Genomic DNA, 24,804 nt, shown 5'->3' with positions numbered 1-24,804 from the left:
AATGTGACGAGAATGTGCCACTGGCTGAGGAATTAATAATGGGCATTATGAGTGCTGCATTGATTAATGGAACATTCTAATAGTGTGATTCTCACAATTAGGAGTAATGGATGTTACAGTAAAAAAAGCTTCAGAGTGCAACATGAATGACTGATGCCAGTCTGAGCGCTCATTCTGCATAATTATCCCATAGATGTGTCTTTGCAGATTGATGCTGATGTAGGAGGCTGAGGTAAAAGAGAGGGCAGCAGGAGCCTTTAGACGGAAAAGGCAACAATTCACACAGCAGGCACACAGCTGGTCCGTTTTATACGGGTGGGCACAGTGTGCACTTAGCATATGATGTTAATATATCGGTGTACATCCATTGTCTGCATCTTTGCCAGTGTTATTCTAAGAGGAGTAGGCCGGTAATGGCTTTAAAGGCTTGCAGCTAATGTAAAGCTTAAGGTAGGTAAACACACCTATAGCAGGTGACAGGTCACATTTTATTACTGTATAATACACTTAAAAAAAAAGAAGTATGTACTGTGTAATTTTTACATTTTTGCCTGCCCAGGCTGCTGCATCACAACTGGTTGCCTGCTTAACTAGTGAATTAAACTGGTGCCCACATGCATTAATTAACAAAGTGTAATGTTTTGGGGTTTTGAATGCCTTGAGAATATAAGTGAATTTGGGCTTCTGTTGAGTTTCTATTGTTATTCCAAGTGTTTCAATTCTGTGTTTGTTGGGTTTTGATTTCTTTATTCTGCTACACTGTAAGCTTAATTCTCCATAAAACCTTTGAGTCCCTGACTCCTGTTTTGCCTTATGTTTATTATGGTCAGGGGTTTCACTTTTGCATCCTGTTTTAGTTTATGTTTTTGCTACGTTTAGTAGCAGCTTAAGTTCCCTCTGTGTTTCTTCTGTTGGCAACAATATCAACCACTTATGTAGGTTATGTTATACAGAGAGATTTACCTCAGAAGTCTAAATCAGACGTTAGTATTCAAATAAACAATGGACACATGTCAATGTTTAAATGAAAGAAGTTATTTGCAACTAAATCACTAGAGAGTTACCACCCTATCTAAGTTTTTTCTAGTTGTTTAAATTGTGAAAATTGCTACCTGACTGGTTGTTAAATCATGTCAGTTTACCTCTATCCGGTCGTTAAGTCTGACGTCACTAGCCGTGTCTGGGCCTAAACTCCGCTGCAGGTCCATATATCAAACAATCACTGTGGCATTACTGAGAGTTGAAAAACTGTCTAAAGTCTTTCATCTTTAATAAAATGATCAGCGTTCTGCTCTACCAGGTGTAACAATTGAGTTTCACATCCAGACATCCATGAAAACGGAATTTATGACATTTAACTGAGTTAGAAGTTAGCAAGAAGTTAGCTCGCTAGCTTCTATCTAAATACAATATAGCATGTCCTGACTGCGGGGTTTTGGAAAAAAATTAAAACGTACAGCTCTGTTATCACTTCCAACATAAATGAAGACAGAAAACTAAACAGCAGTGACGTTTGTAGGGTTACTGAAGTTTGGCTAGCTGGTATATAATGATGTGCTACGTGACCGCTAGCAACACAGCTATGTTAGCATAATATAAACAAGCTAACTTTTTTTCCACTCGATAAAAGTTAACGTGAGTGTTCTCGGTGGTCAGGAACAAATGTAATCGCATGGCAGGATGCTGTAAAAGGACCAAACTTCAGCCAGGAGAACAACTGAGATAATCCATCCACAATACGAGGTTAGTCATTCATATACTGCTGCATGGGCTGGGCTGTAGTTACATCCTAAGGTTTTAAAAACTGAGCTTAAATAAATGATTAGCAGTAATAAAAGCCGAGGGAAGTCAACAGTGATCACTGACTGTTTTAGGAGTTTTTTGAGATTAAATAGAAGAAAATACAAAACATTAAACATGTTAACAACACAAAAGCCATATTAAACGCAGACTACTTTAGGCCCGGAAGTAGGATTCATCACGTCATCACTTAACGACCGGATAGCAAATGTCAACAGCAGTGTTTCACAGTATAGCCTCTTTTCCATTACTACCTATTCGAATCGACTCAGCACAGTTCGCTACAGTTTTCAGGGTTTTTATATTACGTCATAGTACCTGGTAGCAGGTACTTTTTTAGTACCTGCTTGGCTGGGGCTTCAAGCGATCCAAACAGGTACTAAAATATGACCGACTGCATGCCACTGATTGGTTAGTCAGTAGAGTCACTAGATGAGTCATGAGTGTCTTGTTCATGAAAATCAAAACTGCCATTTCTGAAATCCGGCAATGAGGGAAATAGCTACAAAAAAACAACACCATGGTCCCCGAGTCTGACGAAAAGCCACAGACCGAGCAGATATATTCTTGCTTTTACGTCCACCTTTGTGGTAGTGTTTGTGTTGTATATTAATTACGTTGCGGGATGCTTATCCATGTTGCTATGACAATGACCATTAGGAAATACTAAACTGTAATGGAAAACCAGTCGATTCGAGTTGAGTTGTGGCGAGTCAATCCGAGTAGGTACCAAATGAAAAGTCCTTTTTAAGCATTCCAAACTAAATCACTGATTAAACATATTAGCAAAACGAAAATGTTAAAGACACAGCTTAAAAGAATAAAAAAAAAGTAACACATTGGGAAAACCTGAATAACTAACAGTGATTCAAATTGTACACACAAAGATCATCTTAAAAGTTTAGAATATTAATTAGAAATGGTATGTTTTAATCAAGACCTGAGTACTATTATTAAGGTAGATGACCTCATCTTGAGGAGAGGACTTCTAAAAGCTGCTGGTCAACTTACTTTAGCAGATTAACTGTGCTTAGAATTGTAGTTGAATTTCAACATTCTGATCAGCAGCATTCCCAGCAGTAGGAAGCAAAAAGCTCATCCAAACCCAGTGTTTAGACTAGAGAAAGAATAAAACATAGCCAACGTGATGTCATTGACTGGTTTTGGACTCTGCCTTTTTAAAGCTTCAATGCTTCTTTTTCTAGAGCCAGAAGTTACCTTATGAAAAGCTAGCATTAGTTAATCAGACATTACTAACAAGTTTGATTAGCCAGCTGCATCCATAAACCGTTTAGGTGCAAAGTACAGATATACATATAACTCTACAGTCAAAATAGTTGCGTCCACTTCAGTGACTCCAATTACTGAAGATAAGATGTGCCAATCAACGCTGCCTCTAGTATCCAGGTGAATGAGTTATAATTTTGTTTAATAGATCCCAAAGCCTTTCTTGTACCAGAGTGTAAATGTTTTTTTGAGTGCTGCAAAGCTGAACATTTTAACTTAGGCGGCTACTGTTTGGAGTGAACCTCCAGTGGCACATGGAGGAACTGCAGTTTTTGCCACTTTTTTTTTAATTAGCTCTTGAAGTTGCCCTTTGTCTTAGACAGAGAAAATTAGCACTGGAAAATTAGTACCGGAGAATCTCTCCTAAAGAGACAGATATTGGAAACCGTGGAGAGCCTGTACAGTGGCCACTGGGTATTTTTAATGAAGTGTCCTAAAACCATTAGCCGTGTCAGCTGGATGTATAAACAGGCATCTGTTTGCTAATCATTTGTTAATCAGCCTCAAATGAACAAAATAGAGTTTAAGAGAATTGCCAGGAATCACACAGCCAGAAAAATAAAACTCTACAACTGAATTATGACTTCAGCACATTTGTGTTTTAACTACCATCTGAAAAACCACATAAAACATTTTGGGAAATTAGACCAATAAAAAAACCAAACAAACAACAGATTGGTTATTATTGCGTACAACACAGGAACACAGTGACTGTCAGATGTTTGCACTGAAGTAGGGGAAGAGACCTGCCATTATGTTCACACTGAAAAGCACCCACCTGGCTCTATCAAAACAAAGATCTGATGATTGCTTTTACAGTGCAGGGAAATAATTGATTTCCTGCTGAATTTTTAAGCTTGCTCACTTACAAGAATATCATCAAAAATCTAGGAAAAAACCCACATTAAATAAAAGTGATAACATTATTTGCACATCAATGAGTGCAAATACGTATTTTATCCCATACAACCCACCCAGAAATCAATAAATCAATTGATTACAAATACAGCTGATCTCAGCCTATGTTTCTAAAAACACACCTGTTCCTAATATCTGTTTCTCTCATTACGATTTCTCCAGTACCATGGGCAAGACCAAAGAGCTGTGAAAGGATGCGATTGAAGACTTGCTCAAAGATGGAATGGGCTACAAGACAATCAGCAGGAAGATTGGGTGAGAAGGTGACAGCTAGGGATGGGTACCGGTATCCGGTGCCATGATGGCACCGGATACCGGTAACCAGACCGAAAAGCAGCGCACATTTCGGTGCTTTATTTCAGTGCTTTTTTTCCTGTGATACACTTTAGATTCTAGCCAATCATTTTACGTTTCCGAGGATAGTAGGCGGGTCCAGGTACGTACGTTCTTTTAGAGCAGAGCTACAGATTAAAAATGCCCAAGGCGAAGCGGTTAAAGTCTGGCTGTACTTCACAGCAAAAGATGCAAACTCAGCAGCCTGCAACAAGTGCTTTAAGCTGATACTGTGATACTGTCAAAGGAGGTAACACCTCAAATCTGATGAAACACCTGGCGACGCATAGCGTTTTTTTTAAAAGCCGAGAAATGTGCCGTATTTGATAGCTTGCTGCGAGACCTCACACCGAGCACATCTACTGCGGGTGTGGTGCCTGTTATTGGACCCGGAGTTAGCAAAATAGAAAATCCCCCAAAAACCCGAAGAGGAGAGTCCTGGCCCCTAGCCCTGCCAGTGTAGCAGAAATGATAACGGATGATGATGCAGCAGCAGCCGTTCTTCTCTGCGTGAGTAGCTTAATGTTGTTCGTGTGTAATTTACGTTGAGTAGGCTAACCACGTTATTACATTAATACATGTAAGGTGAACTAGCAAACACCGTCGTAGTTACATGCGGCTGTCTGCTTGTTTGATGGCAGATACTCCCTTCACCCTGGCCAAAAAGGCTAAAATGACCAAAGAAAAAGTGGAAAACAGTTAAACATGAGAGGTTTTTGGACAAAGTTTGTGTTTTTTCCATTGTTTAAGCACTGCTTCCAGCCAAGAATGATACCATATATGCCCCATAGCTGCAGAAAAGGCTAACATTGTTATCTTTTTACAAAAAAACAACTAAACATGTGAGGTTTTTGGACCAATTTTGTGTTCTCCATTCTTTAAGCACCAGTTTGAGCACCGTTTAAGCACCGGCACCGTTTCAAAAGCACCGGTTTGGTACTGGTATCGGATAAAACCTAAACGATACCCATCCCTAGTGACAGCTGTCAATTATTTGGAAGTGGAAGAAGTATAAATGACCATAGGGTAAGAATGAGAAAGGTGGTGGACAAGCCCAGAACTACATGGGAGGAGTTTGTAAAAGATCTGTAGGCAGTTGGCATCACAGTTGCCAAGAACACCATTGGTAGCACACTACACTGTAATGGATTGAAATCTTGCAACACCCGCAAGGTCCTCCCGTCTGTGTCAAGTTTGCCAGTGAACATCTAAATGGTTCAAAGAGGCTTGGGGAAAAGATGAAACTATAATCTAACTCGTTAGCATCAACTCGACTCATCGAGGAAGAAAAATGCTGAGTATGACCCAGAGAACACAGTGAAGCACTGAGATGAATTCTCTCTTAATTAAAATGTAACTATGATAAAATATGATTGTTCATTACATTATAAGAGAGAAAACTTACAAATTCAGCAGGGGATCAAATAATGACTTCCCCCATTAAAACCAAATTAGTTAATAAAATGCATATTACTTGAAAGTAATACCCCCAAGTGACTGGTTCTGTGTTATTACTCAAAGGTAATGCTGTGTGAAGAGGTACAAACCTGGAACCTGCATCTGTGGTTGAAATTCAGGGTAAATTCCTACGTGGAAAACTTTCTGTGCTGAAAATGAACTCTGAGATAGCAACAAATGAAAGACAAAAGAGATTGTAATACTGCAAGGCAGGCTTCAGAACTTCAATATCAGAGTACAATTTTCTTGGGAATATCAGAAAGAAGAAGAACAGAATCGCGGTAAACCTCCAGCGCACCTCAAAGTATTACTTTTTACAACCTTCCATCCGAAATGTTCATTAATGCACACCACTGGAACACACTTCCTCTCTTTTCATCTTTTCTTAGCACCTGTTCAGATGCTTCCTTTCTGTTTCTGCTCTCTTCTCCACATTTTCTTTCTCTTCAGCCTGAACTTTATTTCATTCGGGGAGGAGGATAATAGTTGCTTCAGGAACATTGTTTAATTAAGCACCCTGAATGAGAAAAAAATTACCTCTCATCTCTCAAGGTTTACTGCTTGGAGATAGAACTGGCAAGTGTTGAACACACTAGCATATGGAGTGAGAGCAAGCCTCGCTATTGCTCAATTTGAAAAGCCTCTGCCAGGATTAGGCAAAACCTCAGGGATATTCTATGTGAATACCTGCCTCTGTGTGCGTTCACCTGACTTTCTCACGTTTTCCTTCAGGAGATTGCTGTGGGCGAGGTAATCCAAGAAGCTTCAGCTCCCTCACTTCTCAGTCTTGCACACGTCTTGGTCGACATATTATTTGAACGCTTGGATCTTCATTAGCGGTAATCGCCTCTAAAGACCCACAGGATGCACAAAATTTAATTATGAGTCAAGCTTTTCGCCAGTTTAGACAGCAGCAGTATTGTCAGAATCAAAACAACGCTGTGTCCATTCAGACGTCTCTGTTCTCACCTGAACAAGAAGAGGCTGACCTTAAACAGCAAACCAGGGCTTGTTTACCACACGTCTAGCCAAAGTGCTGAGGGTACAGTGGCAGACCAAGACTGTAGAGACAAATATTCTCCAAGTTTCTGGAGGGCTTAGGCTCTGAAAATGCAGGTTGAAGATGGCAGTGGTTCTCTGCTTTAATATAGTCAAGGAAACACTATTAACCAGGTCTACAAATATAATATTATCTTTACTTTAGTGATCCCCCTAAAATTGTTTTTTTTAATACTCTGAATAACGAAAAGAACCAGTAAAAGTTTCCAGAGCAGTTTAGGGCAACCCTCAAAGTCACAAAATAATAACTCACCAGAAACAAATGCAAAATGTCAGAAAACTAAATCATATTTCTGACATGAAGTTCACTGAAGTTTAGAAGAAATGATGAAGACAGACATCCACTATCACTCATTTCTCCCCCTCCCTCTGCAGCTGATGTAGCAAGCACCCGCCTAATGCAGCTGAAGAATGAGTGGGGGTGGCTGCTGTTTTAGCCTGGAGCTAAGTTTAAAACAATTTAGAAAATTTGAAGCAGTTTAGTCACACACAGGCAGCTTTCATTTTAGATCGTTTTTTAACAGTTCGTTTTAACCTAGTGGTCTTTTTGAAACACGTAAGTGCAAGTTTGTGACCATTATGGGACTGGAGGAGATGCTGTAGCTACTGGCCAGCTTGAACTTGTTCACACAGACCAGTCTGTTAGGCAAACAATGTAAGCTCATACAATAAAAAGAGGACATTAAGTACTTGTTTAGAAGGGTAAATAAAGTTATCATTTGCATAAAGTCCATTACATTTATGCCTGTCACATAAATGCAGTGGAGTGGATGGCAAAGTAGTTAGAAATACAGTTCATCACCATTTGGATGAACATTTGGGTCTGGGTTTTACTCACAAAGGTTGTGATGATTGCACTCACAGTAACAAGTGTAGCTGTAAACTTTCAGTACACTCTGCTTGTCTCAGTCAGAGAAGAAAGGCTGCAGCTCCGCCACGAATTACACCAAGACACATTGTCTCTATTTGTTTGTCTCAGACGCAGTGAAAATACACCGCAACACTGCACTTTAGTGTTACAATAGTAGAGAAAACATCTGAATTGACCTACGGGATTTCCAGAATGGAATCATCTTGCCAAGAGGCCAGTTTGACGTGATGAAGACGAACTGGCCTGGGATGGGCAAAACCTGGCATGAATCTGACTCAGAAGAAATCTGAATGTGTGAATAACTTTATAGATTTTGTATTATTGCAGCACGTCAAAGAAAAAAATAGATATAACTGCATCACAATCTCTTATGCTGTGAAGGTCCGAGGCTTGAACCCAGGCCTACTACTCGTTAGTCATACAGCGTTTGGTCACCTGCTCACCACTGAAGCAAACCGTCGCTTCCCTGTGATTACTTTTTTGACTGACTTTTGCAACAATGCCTGACCTCGTCATCATACAAAGCAGTCTCCTTCATTTTAAACTTAGAAAATACTATACATTTCAGAGAGTACGGAGCCCCACAGGGGACATGGGAGAAAAAAAAATTAAGAGATCTCGCAAAAGTTTTAGCCACATTCTTTGGAGGACGCCAGCTCGAAGCCAACCGGGAGGTCGAGGCACGATGTGCTGGGAAAGTGGTGTTCCTCCCGGCTGTAGTAGGTCTCGGCCTCCCGTTAGCTTTGTGATAGTGGGTGTCAGATCTCCGAAAACATCGGAGCACTTTTGCAAATATGTGATGTCTTGTAAACCGAGCAGGTATCTGACGTTTACACAACTACATTCACGCCTCAAAATATCTTAAAAGTGTATTTTGTGACCCAGAAAGAGTAATATTACAACTAAGTAGCTGCCGCCATTGTTGGAATTCAACTTTTGCGAGATCTCGCAAAACTTTTGCAAGATCTCGCAAAAGTCCATCTTAATTTTTTTCTCCCATGTCCCCTGCGGGGCTCCGTACAGAGAGCACTATTAATAAAATTAAATAAAAATAAAACAAAATCTGAGATACTGGCTTTTAAGTTCCATGCATTCATTAGCCTTCAAAAACAATTTGCACTTACATAATTCAATTTAAATGCAGGAAGGTGTTTGGGGTGGAGGTATGGGAAGCATCAAAGCCATTAAACCAGTAGGAATGTAACTATGTTAAACATAAATAAAGTACTTGAGTGAATGTACTCAGTTTTACTTTATTTCCATCTTATGCTGCTTCCTGCTTTTACTCCACTTCATTTTGAACACAGTTACTGCACTTTGTACTTTTTCTTATTTTAAAGCTTTACTTAGTATTATGCACCATTACAGATCAGGTATTTAGAAATACATTAAAATCCTGTTTTTTGATTACACCTTTCATACAATAAATCTGAAAGAATGACCTAGAAATCCATTATACCAGTTTTCTACACTGATTTAAATATTTCTTAGGATAATGTTTGCAGTTATTGACCTTTTGTACATGTAACACACAGAAGGAGGTTTTCTGCATCTGACACTTTATCACAACTGTAAATACTTTTTATGTGAAATTGCTGCTTGGTCACAGTGTGCATAAAGCAGGCCACTCGCTCCCAAGGAATTCACTGGATAAAAGACAGTTTAATCATCAGTCTCCCAGATTCAGATTACACATTTTACACACTCACATACAGCTCCACTGGGAAATTCAGATTTTTAGTTTAGGGATGCAGTACAAGTGTAAAAACCAGGTAATATCTAATGCAGCAACCAAGATGAGGAGCAAAGGTCTCCTCTGTTTTTATCTCCAAACCATCAGAATATTAGTCATTTTCAGTTTAGCCCAAGTATGTTTTCTATACTTCTAAAAAATACTTTCTAGTAGTAATACTCTCCAAAAGCCCGTAAACAGACGAATGTATGAAGTTGCATGAAATTATGAATAGATTGTGCTTAAAGCACATTAACAAGAGGATGGGTTAGGCCACTGAGGTTAGTGAGGTGGTGATAGTGGACCTAAATCATTAGGTGCAGAATGTGGGTAGTTTTTTTGGGGACGACGGAGGAAAAATATTCCCCCCACAATCCTTGTAAAAAAGTGCACAAATAATTATCCCTCCTAACTCAAAATTACAAGATCTGTTTCAGTGTAAGGAAGAGAAAAAGGTAAACTGGTATAAGAGGAAATTAGTTAGTGTGAGGAAGTGATTTAAAAACTTGAGCAGTGACAGATCGACTGGAGGACTGCACCTGGTGCTTTCTGAGACACTTCCTACTATTAGTCGACTCAGACTGCTCTGCTCCTCATTAGCCGCAGTGTGTAGGCTTCACTAGATTGTCTGCTTCCAATCTGCAGCACTGGTGTTGCTGTTGGAATTGACATATTCAAAAGTCTTCATAGCTCTCTGTCCCAGATTCACCTGGCATCCTCTTTGCCAGGTTGTGCTCTACTTTGCTTCCCCTTCCCTGTAATGCTCTGAGTTTTTGTTTTCCTGTCAGAAACAACTTAGTATTTCAGGTCTGTGCTCGTATATGTAATGTATGCTTGTGTGTGTTTGACAATGTGTATGCCAGTCGAAAAGGTGAGCCAACCTGTCTGGAACAATTTGACTTCCACTGAATTTATATTGGATTTCAATGAATGGTTGTGGCATGTGATGTTTTTGCTGCACCTTCTGATGGCTGCAATCATCACCAACACACCTCTGGGAGAAACCTCTGGCATGCTCGTTTATGTGCTCAACCAGCACTCACCGGTCACGCTTTCCACTAACAGCTGTGCAGCCTACTAAGTTGTAGCACGTCCTTCCAAAAACAACACAATACATATTAATGATCTGGCGTACGAGGAACAGAAAGGGGTGTCAGAGAAGACGGATGACATGCGAGCCACTCCTTGCCGGCACGCTGTGTGTTTAGGGTGGCAGCAAACACATTTCTCAAAGATAACCAAGCAGTGACCAGACATCTTGGGATTAATTAGCAACACAATCCTTTTAAGGCAGGCTTTTTATTTCTAATTTGTAGATTATTGTTCTATAAAGGAACACTGAGAGGGGGAGGCAGAAGGTATTTCCAGTGGATTGGATTTTAAACTTATTAAGCTGTTGGTTTTGTAACTTTGTTATGTGTCACACTGACTTCACTGCCTGAATGAAAGTGTTCAGCTGCAATCTAAGCAGCCATTTAATGAATAGACATGCAGGAAAACATTGCATTTAGATGGATACAGGGATAGGTAGAGTGTTTTGGCTGTTTTGGGATGTATGTACACATTCATAGACTGTTGTCAGGATCCGGGCATGCACTGTTTTTGTTTTTTTCATTTTCCTTCCTCTTTCCTCTCTTTCCCTTTTTCTGACTCTGTGTTCTCAAGCTGAGAGGTGGGTCCATCTGTGCTTTGCCTACAGGTGGAGCAATCCGGTCGCTCAATTGCAACGCATTCCCTAATCAAACTTTGTGTTTTTAAGCACTGACCGTAGCTACTGCTCAAGATTGTGAGCAGTGGTGGGATATTGGTTCTCCCAGTTTAGTCTTTGCACTTGCATTTTTCTAGCATGTAACACTTTCTCCATGCCTGTTTTCCAGTTACCTGAAATGTGTATGCAGGTTCATTGGAGTTGTTTCCCACATTCCAGTAAGAAGTGCAGAATACAATGCAGCAGGTTACGTACCTCCATCCATGCTGGAATTCGTTCCACAGTGGAATCAAACTGTTTGTCAACTACCTGTCCACCCTCCAGCAAATTCACCTTCAGTCACTTGAAAACTTGACTGCTTGCTTATAAGCCTCCCAACACCACCTGCTTCCATCTTCACAAAAGGTCACAGGACTAATCATTGTTAGTCTTCAGTAACTGTTATAGTTCCCTGGTCCTTGCTAACTGCCTGTTTCCATGCCTACAGAAACCTCCAGAATTTCCTGACAACACTGTTCTTAGTTTAACAGTCCACCTGTCCATAGTTAACTCCTTCAGTTCTGTCAATAAATCTTTTAATCCTCCTAGCTGTGGTCTGTGTCTGCTCACTGGGACTGGAAAATGGAAAAATATGGCAAAAAAATAAATAAAAATAACAGTGTGATAGCACCCATTGGTTTGTGGACTTCATTTTTAAGGCTTCAAGTGTAGGATAGAAGCCATTTGCCATTTGTATTTTGTCTGGAGTAAGAGAGCAGCTACATGTAATGCTAGCATGCTTAATTGAGTCCAATGATCTATCAGGTGAAACCTAGTAGACTGTAATTGGCACCCATATGTCACACTAAGTGACCTGCCAGTAATATTGCGTAATTTCAGTCCTTCATAAAGTTTTAATTGGTGAGTTATGAAAATATCATCCATTGCTCGGATATATTATTTCAGCTTCAAAACTGGGAATCAATAATGATTAAGTTGCTTTGGGAATGCATCACTGTTTTGAAGCCATCACTGTGGCTACATCAGCCTTTTATATGCAGTCAATTAGGGAACAGTTTCAAGTGTGTGAAACTGCAGTGGGTTTTTTTTTTAGCACTTTGGCTTCATATTTACAGCCTCAGTCTTGGTCAGCATGTCAACAATGAAAACAACAAACAGAAAAAAAGAGGGAATCTGAGATCATTTATACTTTTGTGCGTTTTTTCTTTTTGAGGATTGATGTAATTTGTTTTTTTGATATGCAAAGTGATGACCATTTTTGGTCCTCATTCTCTTCAGAGGCCTGTTGATGGGTTAAGAGTAAAGTTCTGGCTCATGTTAAGCGAATGTGAATTCTGGATAATGTCAACGAGGATCCTCACAAAAGAAACGCTAGCACATGTGAGTGTTTGGTGGCTGAGTAAAGGTAGTTTAGCTGAAAGATCTGTAACTTCACAGCTCTGTGAAACTTCACACACACACACGCACAAAACAGCAGATGCACCCAAACAGACACACTGACAAAGATGCGCTCACACAGGCAAAAACACAAACACACACTCGCAGAGCGTAACAAAGACTCCTGTGGTGCACCGGAGATGAGAGGCGCAAAAGGATGCCAGAATCGCAGGGAGTGACAGCAGAAAGGTAGGGAGAGGAAACAACAAAAATGAAGCTGACATGAAACACAGGTGTGTGCTGTAGTGGAATAGTAAAGAAACAAATCCACACTCTCAGTTGTACACTTTATGTCGTTTTTCTCCCTAGAAAGATGTAGGGAAAAGAACCGTGGAGCGAATTAAAAAAAGCAGACAGCAGGAAAGAAGCTGATGGGAGTTAATTCTCTGCCCGTCACTTTTCACTTCAGTCAGGCCAAGCAAGATGTGGTTTCTGCCTCCGCTGATTAGGCAGTGAGCCAAATTACAGCGGGACAGACTCAACAGCGCAACGCGAGTGAAACAACTGACTGGTGTCTTTGTTAAGCTAAGCGCAAACCTCCTATTCTTTTTTATCAAATCTCCTTTCATTGCTGGCAACAACAAAAAAATCTGCATAAGTATGGATTGTTAAGTTATTACACAGCAAATCCTGCTAGAGGCTTTACGAATGACAAGATTATCAACAATGTCTCTGAAATCTAAGGCTCTACAATTTGTTTCAAGAAAAAGAAGTAAAATGTGAAATGTAAATATAATTGCTAAAATTGCACAGTAACAAGCCTTCTCCTTCTCTCTCGGCACATTCACTGGAGGATTTCAGCCCTGTCAACTTACTATTATTGACTCTCAGATTGGATCACCATGGTAACAGGCCGGAGGAAGCCTGCAGCTGACTGGATCTACCCTGCATCCAAGGCTGTGAGCTCACAACACATAGACCTGAACGTGTACAAGAACAGACACACGTATGCACACTTGCACTGAAGTACACACAACCAACGAGACAGAAAAAAAAAACTGGACCACTTTAGTGAGACGGGGACCAATTGGATGACATTTAAATGGATGGAAGCTTCGGCGGAACAAATGAGTTCATTTCTGCCGTTTCTGTCGCAGTTCAGACCTCCCTCTGGATATCAAACTGAGATCACGCTGAAATGGCAGAGCGACGCCTGTTGCGAATCGCACTTTTCACAGCTGAATCCCACATTTCTGCGAGTGCAGAGAAGCGAGAGATAAAAGCGACAGGAAAACAGAGACTTTAGATTTACACAATCAGTCCTGCTGCTCCCAATCAGCCATGAAGGCAGCAACGCAGCAGGTGAGGAAACGTACGCAGAGCTCCTGTGCATGTCAAACGACAGGTGCACTCAGGTACTCTCTGTGTGGCAAAGAAAAAAAACTACACTTTTTCTCATATGTCTTATAGATGTTGAATATTGAAGGATATCGAAGTCTAATTCGTGAGATCAATCAAGCATTTAATAACCAACCCTGATTTGAAGAAGCTCTGCATATTTATGGGACTTTTAAACTATGCCTAAATGTTTTTGTTTGTTTGTTTATTCATGATCTGCACCACAGGAAGTGAATGAATATTAAAGAGACAATCATAAGCTAAGGGAAAATTACAAAATGCTGTGACCAAAGTAACATTTTCTCCGGTTAAAGATCAAAAAGAGGCAGATGAGAACTAATGAAAATACAGGCACCAGTGAGATTAAAGGCAGCATTTAGAAGATTTAACACAGCTTGTGAATGACATTGTTGGACTTTCAAGAAATATATTCAAGTCAAAACGCCCTAATGTGGTATTGTAAAGGGTTTACAAAACTCATTTGAAACTTTCCAAAATAATCTCAATAACATCAAACATCTGTGACATTTATTAAAATCAACAAATATGACTTTATGTACAATGCCAGTCCTGGAACAGCTGATGCTTAGACTAATGTTAGCTAACATACTTATTTTTGACAACTATAACTGCACACAGTCCCAGCATCACTTCTCACCAAAGCTGCATCCTTCCAACCACTTTCATCCAAACACCAGCCTTCTGATTTTACTGTTTCTTAGTAAAGCAAGCTGTGGCACCAAAGTCTCCATTATTGTTTACATCTGTGTTGGTCTGAGATAATGCTAAGCTCAATGTTCTGTAGTGTGTGTTGCATTGCTTTCAATTATGCTGTGTGTGCTTTTTCAAAAAAATAAAAACTATAATAAGATTTTAAATCCTGGGCGGACTGCTTTACAAAGTAACGTGTTACTGTACTAAATTAACAATCACAGTTCTGTTACAATTATGCCAATATTCATTACAAATGATCTTCAGTTGTCTGCATGATAGGTAGCAAAAAAAAAAATGTCAAAGGTGCATTTTCTCCTCTGCACAATTACACTAAAATCAGCTGGTTTCAGTTTGTGTGAAAGAAAAAGGAACATGGTAGATCAGTCTATGACTTCTCAGGAGCACAGATATGGACAGTACATTTATTTTTATTCCACAAAAGGACGAGTGTTATGGTAAATGGCAAATCACACCCAGGGCAGAAACAGCTGCATTATACTAACACAAAATGGGCTCATTGCAAACATCTGCACAGACAGAATACTATAACAGTAGGTGAAGAACCCAGAGTGATGTTTAGTCTGTCTGTATGCAGACCCGAGCACAGCGGCCACAGCCCGATCTTCAACAGGTAACAAAGCCAGTGGTGAGTGACTTTGACACAGCCAACATATTGCAGCCTCCATTTTTACATAGTTCAACTGTAGAATTGCTGTGGCAACAACTTTGCTACATCAGAGTTGTTGCCACACCCATTTGCTCATAGGGGGGTCATATGATTGTTGGGTTTTTCTGTGTATGTATTACTGTAGGGTCTACCTTACAATATAAAGTGCCTTGAGGTGACTGTTTTTTGTGATTTGGTGCTGTATAAATAAATAAATTGAAGTTAGGGCTGGGCGATATGGCCTAAAATCTATATCGCGATATAATTTGAAGCACGTGCTGTAACGATATATATCGCGATATATTCTTTTCTTCTGTATAACGTATTTTCCACAGTATAAGGCACACTTAAAATCCTTTAATTTTCTCAAAAATTGAGAGTGTGCCTTTGGTATGAATTCTGGTTGTGCTTACTGACTTCTAACCGATTTCTGCGTGCAGAAATCTGTTAAAAAATGTTTTAGTACAACTTTGGTAAGCCACACTGCTTGATGGATTGTCAGAGCATTACAGCTGCCGTAGGAGGAGCTTTGTGGAGTAATCTGGGTCCAAAACTCCGTCTGTTTCAGGTCCCAAAGTCAAACGAACACAGAGTTAAAAACGGTCTAAATTCTTTCATCCTTAATAAAATGATCAGTGTTGCTGCTTTACCAGGTGTAACAATTAAGTTTAACATCCAGGCATCCATGAAAACAGAATTTATTAAATTTAACGGAGTTACAAGTTAACAGGAAGTTAGCTTGCTAGTTTCCACCTAACATGACATACCATGTTCTGACTGAGAGATTTTTGAAACTAATTAAAACTTTCAGCTCTGCTACCACTTCCAACATAAATGAAGACAGAAAACTAAACAGCAGTGGCGTTTGCAGGGTTACTGAAGTTGGACTACCTGGTATATAATGTTGTGCTACGTGATTGCTAGCGACACAGCTATGTTAGCATAACATTAGCACAGTGAAGCTGGAGGATGAACGCCAACTTTTTTCCACTCGATAAAAGTTAACGTGAGGGATTCTGGTGGTCAGGGACAAATGCAATCGCATAGCAGGATGCTATACACGGGGCAAACTTAAGTCAGGAGAACAACTGAGATTATTCATCCACAATACAAGGTTAGTTATTAATATACTGCAACAACATGGGAATAGAACAGCTGCGAGGGAATTCAACATTAATGAATCAATGTTACGGAAGTGGAGGAAGTGCAGTTTTTGGCTTTCCCCATATTTCCAAAGTGCTTCATCTCTTTGCTATGACTGTCGCCCGGCATAATTTGCAGATGATAATGGTTGTAACCGCTGCGATGCTTTCGACCAAAACCGGCGCAGCTTGATGACATCATCAACATGCGCTATCGCGATAGAGCGATATAGTCAAAATATCTATCGTTGGCCATATTTATATAGTTTCTATCGTATATTGTTTATATCGCCCACCCCTAATTGAAATTGAATTGAAAGTTAAATTGAAATCTCTTTGGGCTGGTTTTCAACTTTTATATTCAAACTTAAACACTAAAAGAAAGATTGTAAGCATGTTCTCATTGGGATAGGCATTTGATTCGGCATGTGGCTGTAGGCTTACATTGTTAACTTGTAATAATATGATAGTGCGCTTTAGGTTATGTTAAAGAGTGACGCACAAATAATGTCACATGAAGCGTAAAAAATGACTGCCTCTAGGGAGTAATTAAATAACGTAATGCATTCGTTTTCTTTTAATAATTATCTCAGTGCAGAAAAGAAAAGGGACTAAGAGTTTAATAGATAAACACCAGTGTACACTTTAAGTCTTACTTTTGATGTACAGAAAAGCACCTACATAAGAAAAGAAAAGAGCTAATTCGTGAGCAGAAATGTTACAGTATAAGTCAGTATACAGTAGTCAATATGTGTCAGTGAGGACTAGAGTGTCAAACTGCTGTGGAAACGAACCTGCACGCTGTCAAAGAGCAGAGCTAATTTGGAGCTTTGTGTTCTTGTTCTGCTTACATGTCATTACTTTTCTTTTTGCAACCTGCCAAAACCAAAACTAAAGTTTTCAACATTTAAAATGTCCATTGTGCTTCATTCTCTTCCCACTCTTTGCGCAGCATCGATTGTTGTTCCCTCAAAGTCCCAGATCAGAAAAGAGTAGTAAAAAGCAAAAGAGACCAGAAGCCAAACTTGTATTAAAAGAAAAGACACATCTTCAGAGACACAACTCTTCTTCTGAGATAAGGTCAAAGGTCAACCTGAATGTGCAGGAACTTAGCTTGGCTGCCTTTAATTAAGCACAAATTTCTAAGTGTCCCTCTACCTAAAACTCGTCAGCTCAGCTGTCTTCATTGGTTTCCACTTTTTAAATTTAATTGCGCTATCTTAAGGCTCATATTTTAGGAGATTCACAGTTTGCTTTACACAGTTATTGCCCACCTCAATATCTCAAATGTGTTTTCTTTGCCAATACTTGACATCCCAAGTTATTACATCATCACAAATGAGCCAATTTACCTATGAGAAATCCCTGGTTGCACTGTATCGAGTATACAGAGACAACTAATACTAGGTTATTTTGATGCTTAAGAAACCCTGAAATTTATCATGATTCTCAGGAAAGTTAATTGGGATGTCTTTCTAATGATTTCTAAGAAAATCAGCATTTGTTTATTTAGACAAGCATCTGCCTGAGAGACTACAAAGGGACTTATGCAATAACTGTAATTTGTTTTTAACCTGAGACATGGTGAAGGCCGTACACATTTCTTCTCCATTTTTATCTTCAATTCTGGTTTCATTTTCAGTCTCAACTGTCAGCATTATGTGACATTGACCTCTTTAGACTGCAGTGATTGTACGGTTCTTACATTAGAAAATATCCAATAATATGTCTGTCATAGAATCTGGGTAAAAATCTGTTCAAAGCAAACCCTAATGCAAACAGTAGCTGTAAGTACTCCTCAGTGCTGTTCTGCAGTGACATGTAGGCCACGTTTCCATGAAATGCCCCCTTTCTCACATGGGAATTCCCATAATGAGAAACAAAACCAGCTGGACGCAGGTGTTCTCTATAAACCCAATACATTATGCCACAGGGCTTCCCTGTCTCCGCCTCCTCTACTTCTTTGTCTACATTCACCCCCTCCTTCTCCGTTTCCTCTATCTCCTCTGTCTTCACTGACACATAACTCATTAACTCCATCTTCCTAAATCTACCTTTGTCTCCACATACTGGTCTTAAACCATCTTCTTATTCTCTTTTGCATATACACAGAGGAATACCCAGTCTTCTTTTTTTATTATCCTCGCTTGTTACCTTGCTTCTCCACCTTCATCATCTCTTCCTTTTGGTCCTGCACAGCCCTGTTTTTCTTCTGTATTTATTTTGCATTATCCTCATCCTTTCAACAGCACAATATTACTAACATTAGGAATATGCTGTCTTGAAATAATGCTGAAAAACTCCCTTTATCATTTTTACTACTGTAATTTTGTATAACCAGGTTGTCCCTGAAGCCCCTTTTAAAGTTTCCGGTTGATCCAAAAATTAAGGTAAGCTAAGAACTAATAGAAATTAGAAAGAGGGAATGTATTTCATCCCTGTTAAAGGCAGAATTAAGTTTAAAATTCTTTGCCTGAAGTACAGGCAGTACCGGAATGATCAGGCTGCACCATGTCTGAAAGCCATCAGGCTCCCACATTATCCCAAAAGTACATTTTATTTTAAAAATATACAGACTAAGTCTTTCCTTCTCCAATCTCTGCCACTGCTCCACACATGCAGCGTTTACTAAAATGAACTAATGAGTAAAAGGGGAAGCAGTCCCATTTGCCACTTTACCTTTTTCGCAAGTAGCGCCACCATAGCTGGGCAGACAAAGACACACAAAAGAGTTGATCTCATCGATGCAGGTTCCTCCGTTCTGACATGGATTCGACTGGCAGTCATCAATGTCTGCAGGGAGAGAGAGAACATGAGGAGCTGAGTGAGATTAGACAGAAACATAGACGTATAAACAGCACTTTCCAAATGGCTACTTTTCTAAACTACCTGCCACGGCTTGTTATTGAAAAAAAAAACACCCTGAGAGATCAAACTTTTGCAGAGATTAGAGCTGTTTCTGAGAAAGTTATAATTAAAGCGAATTGATTGAACTTCATCAGCGAGCGGTTTGGGATGCACTGAAGCGCATGATGCTAATTGCAATGTGTTTGCAGGACGTGCCGCAGTTCTGCTGTCAAACTTGAGCCAAAAGAGAGAGGGAGAGTACGGTGGAAGCTATGAAGAGAGACAAAGCGGCATGGAGGAAAACGGAGAAAAACAGTTAAAATGAACTTCCAACTTCAGCAACAACACTGCTCCCACTCAAAAGTTATCTCGCAAGCAGCTATGAAAACATGTATAATAATGCAATCTAAAATTTCTTAAAGTGACCAGAAACAAAATGCCGAAGCCATCGCTTAGATGTGATATTAAAACAAGTTTAGATGTTTGTGCACACGCATATCCAAATTCACACATATTTCACAGAGGCGTTGCCCGGGTGAGAGTTCCCATTCTGTTGAAAAATGGTAGCTGTATTTCTCTGGCTGATCTGTGCCTGGGGGCAAAATCATTAAAACTGCAGCTGGTATCCCACAGTCCACTGCCATCACAACAACTGAGTGAATCCCTGGAGCTCTGGCAAGAGGTCACAGGAGGGGAGGAAAGGTGAAGGGAGAGGAGGGAGGCAGCGGAAAGACAGAAGACTGAGGGAAGATGAGAGGATAAAGAAATACTGACAAACATGGAGAGGAGCAGAGTTAGAAAGGAGAGGTGATGAAAACAAGGCTGGGTGGAGAAAGCCATTCGGAGAGGTGATACGATTCTGTGAGTCTGGGAAGTTGGCAAGTTTCAGGGTTGGATTACAGCGGCTTTGCAGGCAGACTCTGTTTGGGGCGGAAGAGTCTGTTTGGATAAAACAGCATGACAGCTTCATTGCTGGTGCCCCGCTTTGGGCTGGCTGGTATCAAAAGCTGAATTTGATGCAGGAGGTAGAGACCCAGCCAGAGGAACCGGAATGAGATGCTCGGTTTAGTGTATCACTGGAAATCCGTGTATAACTGCGTCTGTCTGAGTCACGACGGGGTGGAAAAAGAAAGTACACGAAGAAACAAAATAACAAAGCAGAGATACGCAGAGAGTAAACACTTCCCACACCATTAAAATGAGCTTTAGGTCTGGCACAGATAATCTGACATTATAAGTGGGTGGCTGGTCCAAATTTTAAGGGGCAGTGAATGGAAAGGCTTTATCATTCTTTGGCTTTAAAGCAGCACATCGTTTATTTTTGTATCCTAAATGCTCAGGAACTTATCAAGAAGTTTGATATGTAAAAGCTTATTATAAGTGCATATGAGGGCAAATTTCATTGAAATAAAAAAACTGATGTCACAGTGATGTCAACAGAGTTGTCTTGGCTCAGCTCTTTTGCTTAAATTTCATTCAAATTGGAGGTTTGATCTTTTAAAACAAACAAACAAACACACCAGTGTCACTGGATTATAGTTCCATATATGGGAAAGCGAAAACCTATTCCGATCGATTCCTGGTGAAGTATTGCAAAGAGTTATCAGAGTTAGTTGTTATACAATTGATTTTACTGTGCCAGTAATCAAACTATACTATCATCGCTCATCTTCGCCGTTTTTGGTTTGAATATGTCTTTTATGACTCTCACAATCTTTAGAAAGTGCAACACTAAACAGCTGGAGACTGCAGCAGGACTGTTAAATGCTTTATAAACTGCTAAACAGGATAGGACGGATCGATACTAACAACCCGAATGGCATGTGAAGTACTGGACTAGCAATGCAACCTATGTTCAAGGTTCAAGGTTATTAGCTGTCAAATAACCTAATGTGAAATCAATAAAGTTAAAATTAACAGCAAGTACCCACAGCCACATATGCTTCAGAGAAATGATGATATACAATAAGATACTACGATGAAAGCCTCAAAGTATAATGATACAATATTACTGTATAGTCCTCTACTAAAAAAAAGAAGTTTATTTATATCTGGCTTGCTTTTACTGCATTGGCAGTGTGTTTTGGATGGCTGCTAAAAATAAAGCTGTTGAATTCATGGTGGATCAAAATCTGAAGAATGGCTTCTTGACAGCCACCCTTCCACTGAGACCATTTCTGATGAGGCTTCATTGAACACTAGCGCGATCAACTAAAGCACCAGATTTATATCTTCGCCCCCGTGTCAGGTCTCAATTGGATTTTTGGGGGGCTTTAAAATACTGTTTATCTGTTGCAGATTTTTCTTTTTTTTAGGCTTGCCGCATCTTTTTTCTTTTTTGTCCTCCAGTTTCCAAGTGTCCAGTTTCCTCTGATTTTATAAGAACACACTGCACAGTGTACTGAGATATGGTAAGTTTTTAAGCTATTAGCTCTTTGGGAATTATCTTACAATTTTAACAGTATGTCTGTAAAAGTGTGTTCTCGCTGGCATTTGTTTGCCCCTGGACTAAAGTGAAGGACTGGACTGAAGATGAGTGAAAAAGTGACCAAAGTCCAGCTTGGAAAAGCCCAGAGAACTATTGTTCGAAACCACATTTAAAAAATTAACGCTGTCTCCTTAGAAGCCAAAATATTAATAAATGAGGGGTGATTCAAGACTTCTGCACATTATTGTAAATGTGAGTTAAACAGACAAACAAAAAGTCAGCAGGTCTCTCTTTGCTTTCGCTGTATGAGATAGCAATACGCACAAGGCCTCAGCCATTGTGAACGGCAAGATAGTGAAATCAGTCATAAAGTAGACAGGGCCAACTCTCAGTGTAACACTCACGATCAACACTGGATCACTCATTTAAGTCACCTGGATGAGTGACAAACGTTTCTTCCAACGCTACATCCAGATGAACAGAATAAGCTTTCTTGGATTTCATTACCTGGATGATTGAGCATGCATCAAGATATTTCAGTGTAACAGAAATTCAAAAGCTATACCATTTGCTGTATCATAAGAGAAAATACAGGCAAAATGAAAGAAATGTTACAGCAGTATCTCTGTGCCTTTTCCTTCATCACTACAATATAATGCCCCAAAGTAAAGGTTAGTAATACGCTACCAAGATTAGCAGGTGAAATTTAGCTTGTATCTAAATGAGAGATCAAGAGAAAAGAGTGAGACAGTTAAAAGTTAACCTATAAGATATAGTAGGGGCGATCGTGGCTCAAGAGTTGGGAGTTCGCCTTGTAATCGGAAGGTTGCCGGTTCGAGCCCCGGCTTGGACAGTCTCGGTCGTTGTGTCCTTGGGCAAGACACTTCACCCGTTGCCTACTGGTCAGAGGGCCCGGTGACGCCAGTGTCCGGCAGCCTCATCTTGGTCAGTGCACCCCAGGGTGGCTGTGGCTACAATGTAGCTTGCCATCACCAGTGTATGAATGTGTGTGTGTGGATGAAATATAGGCCATTTTACACATATGATCTCTAAAGCAGCATTGGATATAGTCTGACTTTACCAGCTGGAAACTGGTATCATAAACACTAAGGCTAAAGGCTAAATATGGTTACACAGAACTGAAAACTGTTTAATTGAAAAACGTGAGTTTAAGTATCTTCAGTGTAGCTGAATGCAAACATAAAATGTATTTGCACAAAAAATGCTAATTTGAACTGATCTCTCAGAAACTCCAGAAAATGTCTCTCCTTCCACAGCCACATGAACCAATAGATGAGCAGGTTGCCAGTACAGCTGTTCAAAGAAAAAAAAAGCACCCTAATATGAGCCAGCATCTGGTCTCATTAAGCACTGCAGAAGAGAGCTAAGCCGAAGACTCAAGGCACCCCTTGGATTTTAGGAGCAACAGGGTCAATAAAGTACAGCTCTGAACATGAGCTATTAGTGGGGCCACAGTAGACGACAGATATTTTTCTCAGTTGAGAGCCAAGAGCACAGTGGATATTAATAGCTTCATGTTGTCAGGTTCACAGAAATCTGAAGAAATTTATGGACAAAATGCTTTTATTGTATATACACTCACTGGACGATTTATTAGGTACATCTTGCCAGTACCTGGTTGGTCCTCATTTTGCCTTCAGAACTACCTTAATTCTTTTGGCATGAATTCAACAAAATGCTGACTGTGGAGCTCATTTCAGTAGAGTGAACTAGCAATCATGGACAAGAAAAAAGTCTGAGATATATTGAGCTTAGTGACATGGTGTGTTATCCTCAGAGGTGGCAAACACAGACACCTAAACAGTAAAATTAGTCTAGTCAAAGGTTACAGTGGGATTCAGCAGGTGGGGAATACTAATATCTGTTTAGTGGCTCAGTGCACGGAAAAGAATAACATCTCACAGTTTCTTATGTGAGCCTCAGGAGGTTTTTGTAGTGTACTGGCTGTGATCAGCTAACCTTCTGCTCTTTGTGGATTTATCCAACAAGTTGTCATCAGATGTTTCAAAGCTAGTATCAAAGTCCGATGTCCACCCCCTACACTCACACTATACCCTTTATACTATCTTTATACTAGACCTATACAGTTGGTATGAAGTTGGAATTCAGTGAATGAATCTAAGCATCATCATCTTAAATACAAATTCATATCTGCTGCACTTAATGCAACCACTGTTCGCCAGTCCAACACAGTGCTTTATTGTGAATTCACCACAGTACTGCAAACTAACCTGTTTATCCTTCACATAACTACCCAGAATTTTCATTCAAACATTTGAATAACACACAACTAGTGTAGCTTTCTTTGTTTAGCAGGACGTTTCACAATCTATAAATACACAAATTCAATATGTGATTAAAATGACATGTAAGCTTTAAATCTGCAGTTTATCAGTGAGCAGTCTTTACCTTTAAATCTCACCACTCTTCTTCCTCTCTGTCTGTCTTCCTACATCTTTCTCCATCTCAGAGCGACGTTAGCTCTCATTCTCTTCTCTCCCTGTGAATCCAGCAGCTGGACCTTTAGCTAGCAGCAAACTGTGTGACAAACTCCACACAAACAGTTTGTGTGTTTTCTGATGTTTGTTCAGCTGATATAAACGTTGAATTTGAAATTACACTTTTACACTTAAAAAATGACACTCGCTTCATGCTTCGTCCTCCTCAGTAGTGCTAGCTAGATGCTGAAGTAGCACGTACACAACATACGGCTAGCACCTGCGCTCCCTCCGGCCAATTGGGTATAAAAGACGTAAATTAACCTAAAGTAACAAGCCTGCTTTGAAAATGTAAAGAGTACAAAGTACAGATATTTCTTTAAAAATGTAGGGAGTACAATAAAAAGTTCTCAGAAAAATAAATACTCAAGTAAAGTACTTGAACTTCATTGCTCCCCACCTCTAGTTTTCCTGTTGGAAATGCGGGAAAATGAGTACACTGGTCATAATGGGATGGACTGCCAGCAACTATATTCAGGTAGGATATGCCACATTATTACACCACCAACCTGAACTATTTATGCACGGCAGGATGGATCTACATTT

At 39.8% G+C, this 24,804-nt stretch overlaps 1 protein-coding gene across 3 annotated transcripts in view; it reads right to left on the bottom strand.

Moving 5' to 3' along the window:
* Nucleotides 1–24,804, bottom strand: part of ncanb (neurocan b) — a 202,129-nt gene that overhangs the window by 43,606 nt on the left and 133,719 nt on the right. For all 3 annotated transcript variants that reach the window (XM_085152483.1, XM_085152482.1, XM_085152481.1), the window contains exon 11: nucleotides 19,144–19,257. In XM_085152483.1, the coding sequence (XP_085008609.1) occupies nucleotides 19,144–19,257 (114 nt within the window). The remainder of the gene's footprint in view (nucleotides 1–19,143; nucleotides 19,258–24,804) is intronic.

Source organism: Neolamprologus multifasciatus, chromosome 23 (genome assembly GCF_963576455.1).
Source record: "Neolamprologus multifasciatus chromosome 23, fNeoMul1.2, whole genome shotgun sequence".
Lineage (NCBI taxonomy): Eukaryota > Metazoa > Chordata > Actinopteri > Cichliformes > Cichlidae > Neolamprologus > Neolamprologus multifasciatus.
The sequence above is the reverse complement of the archived record's forward strand: the minus strand, read 5'-3'. Positions and strand labels throughout refer to the sequence as shown.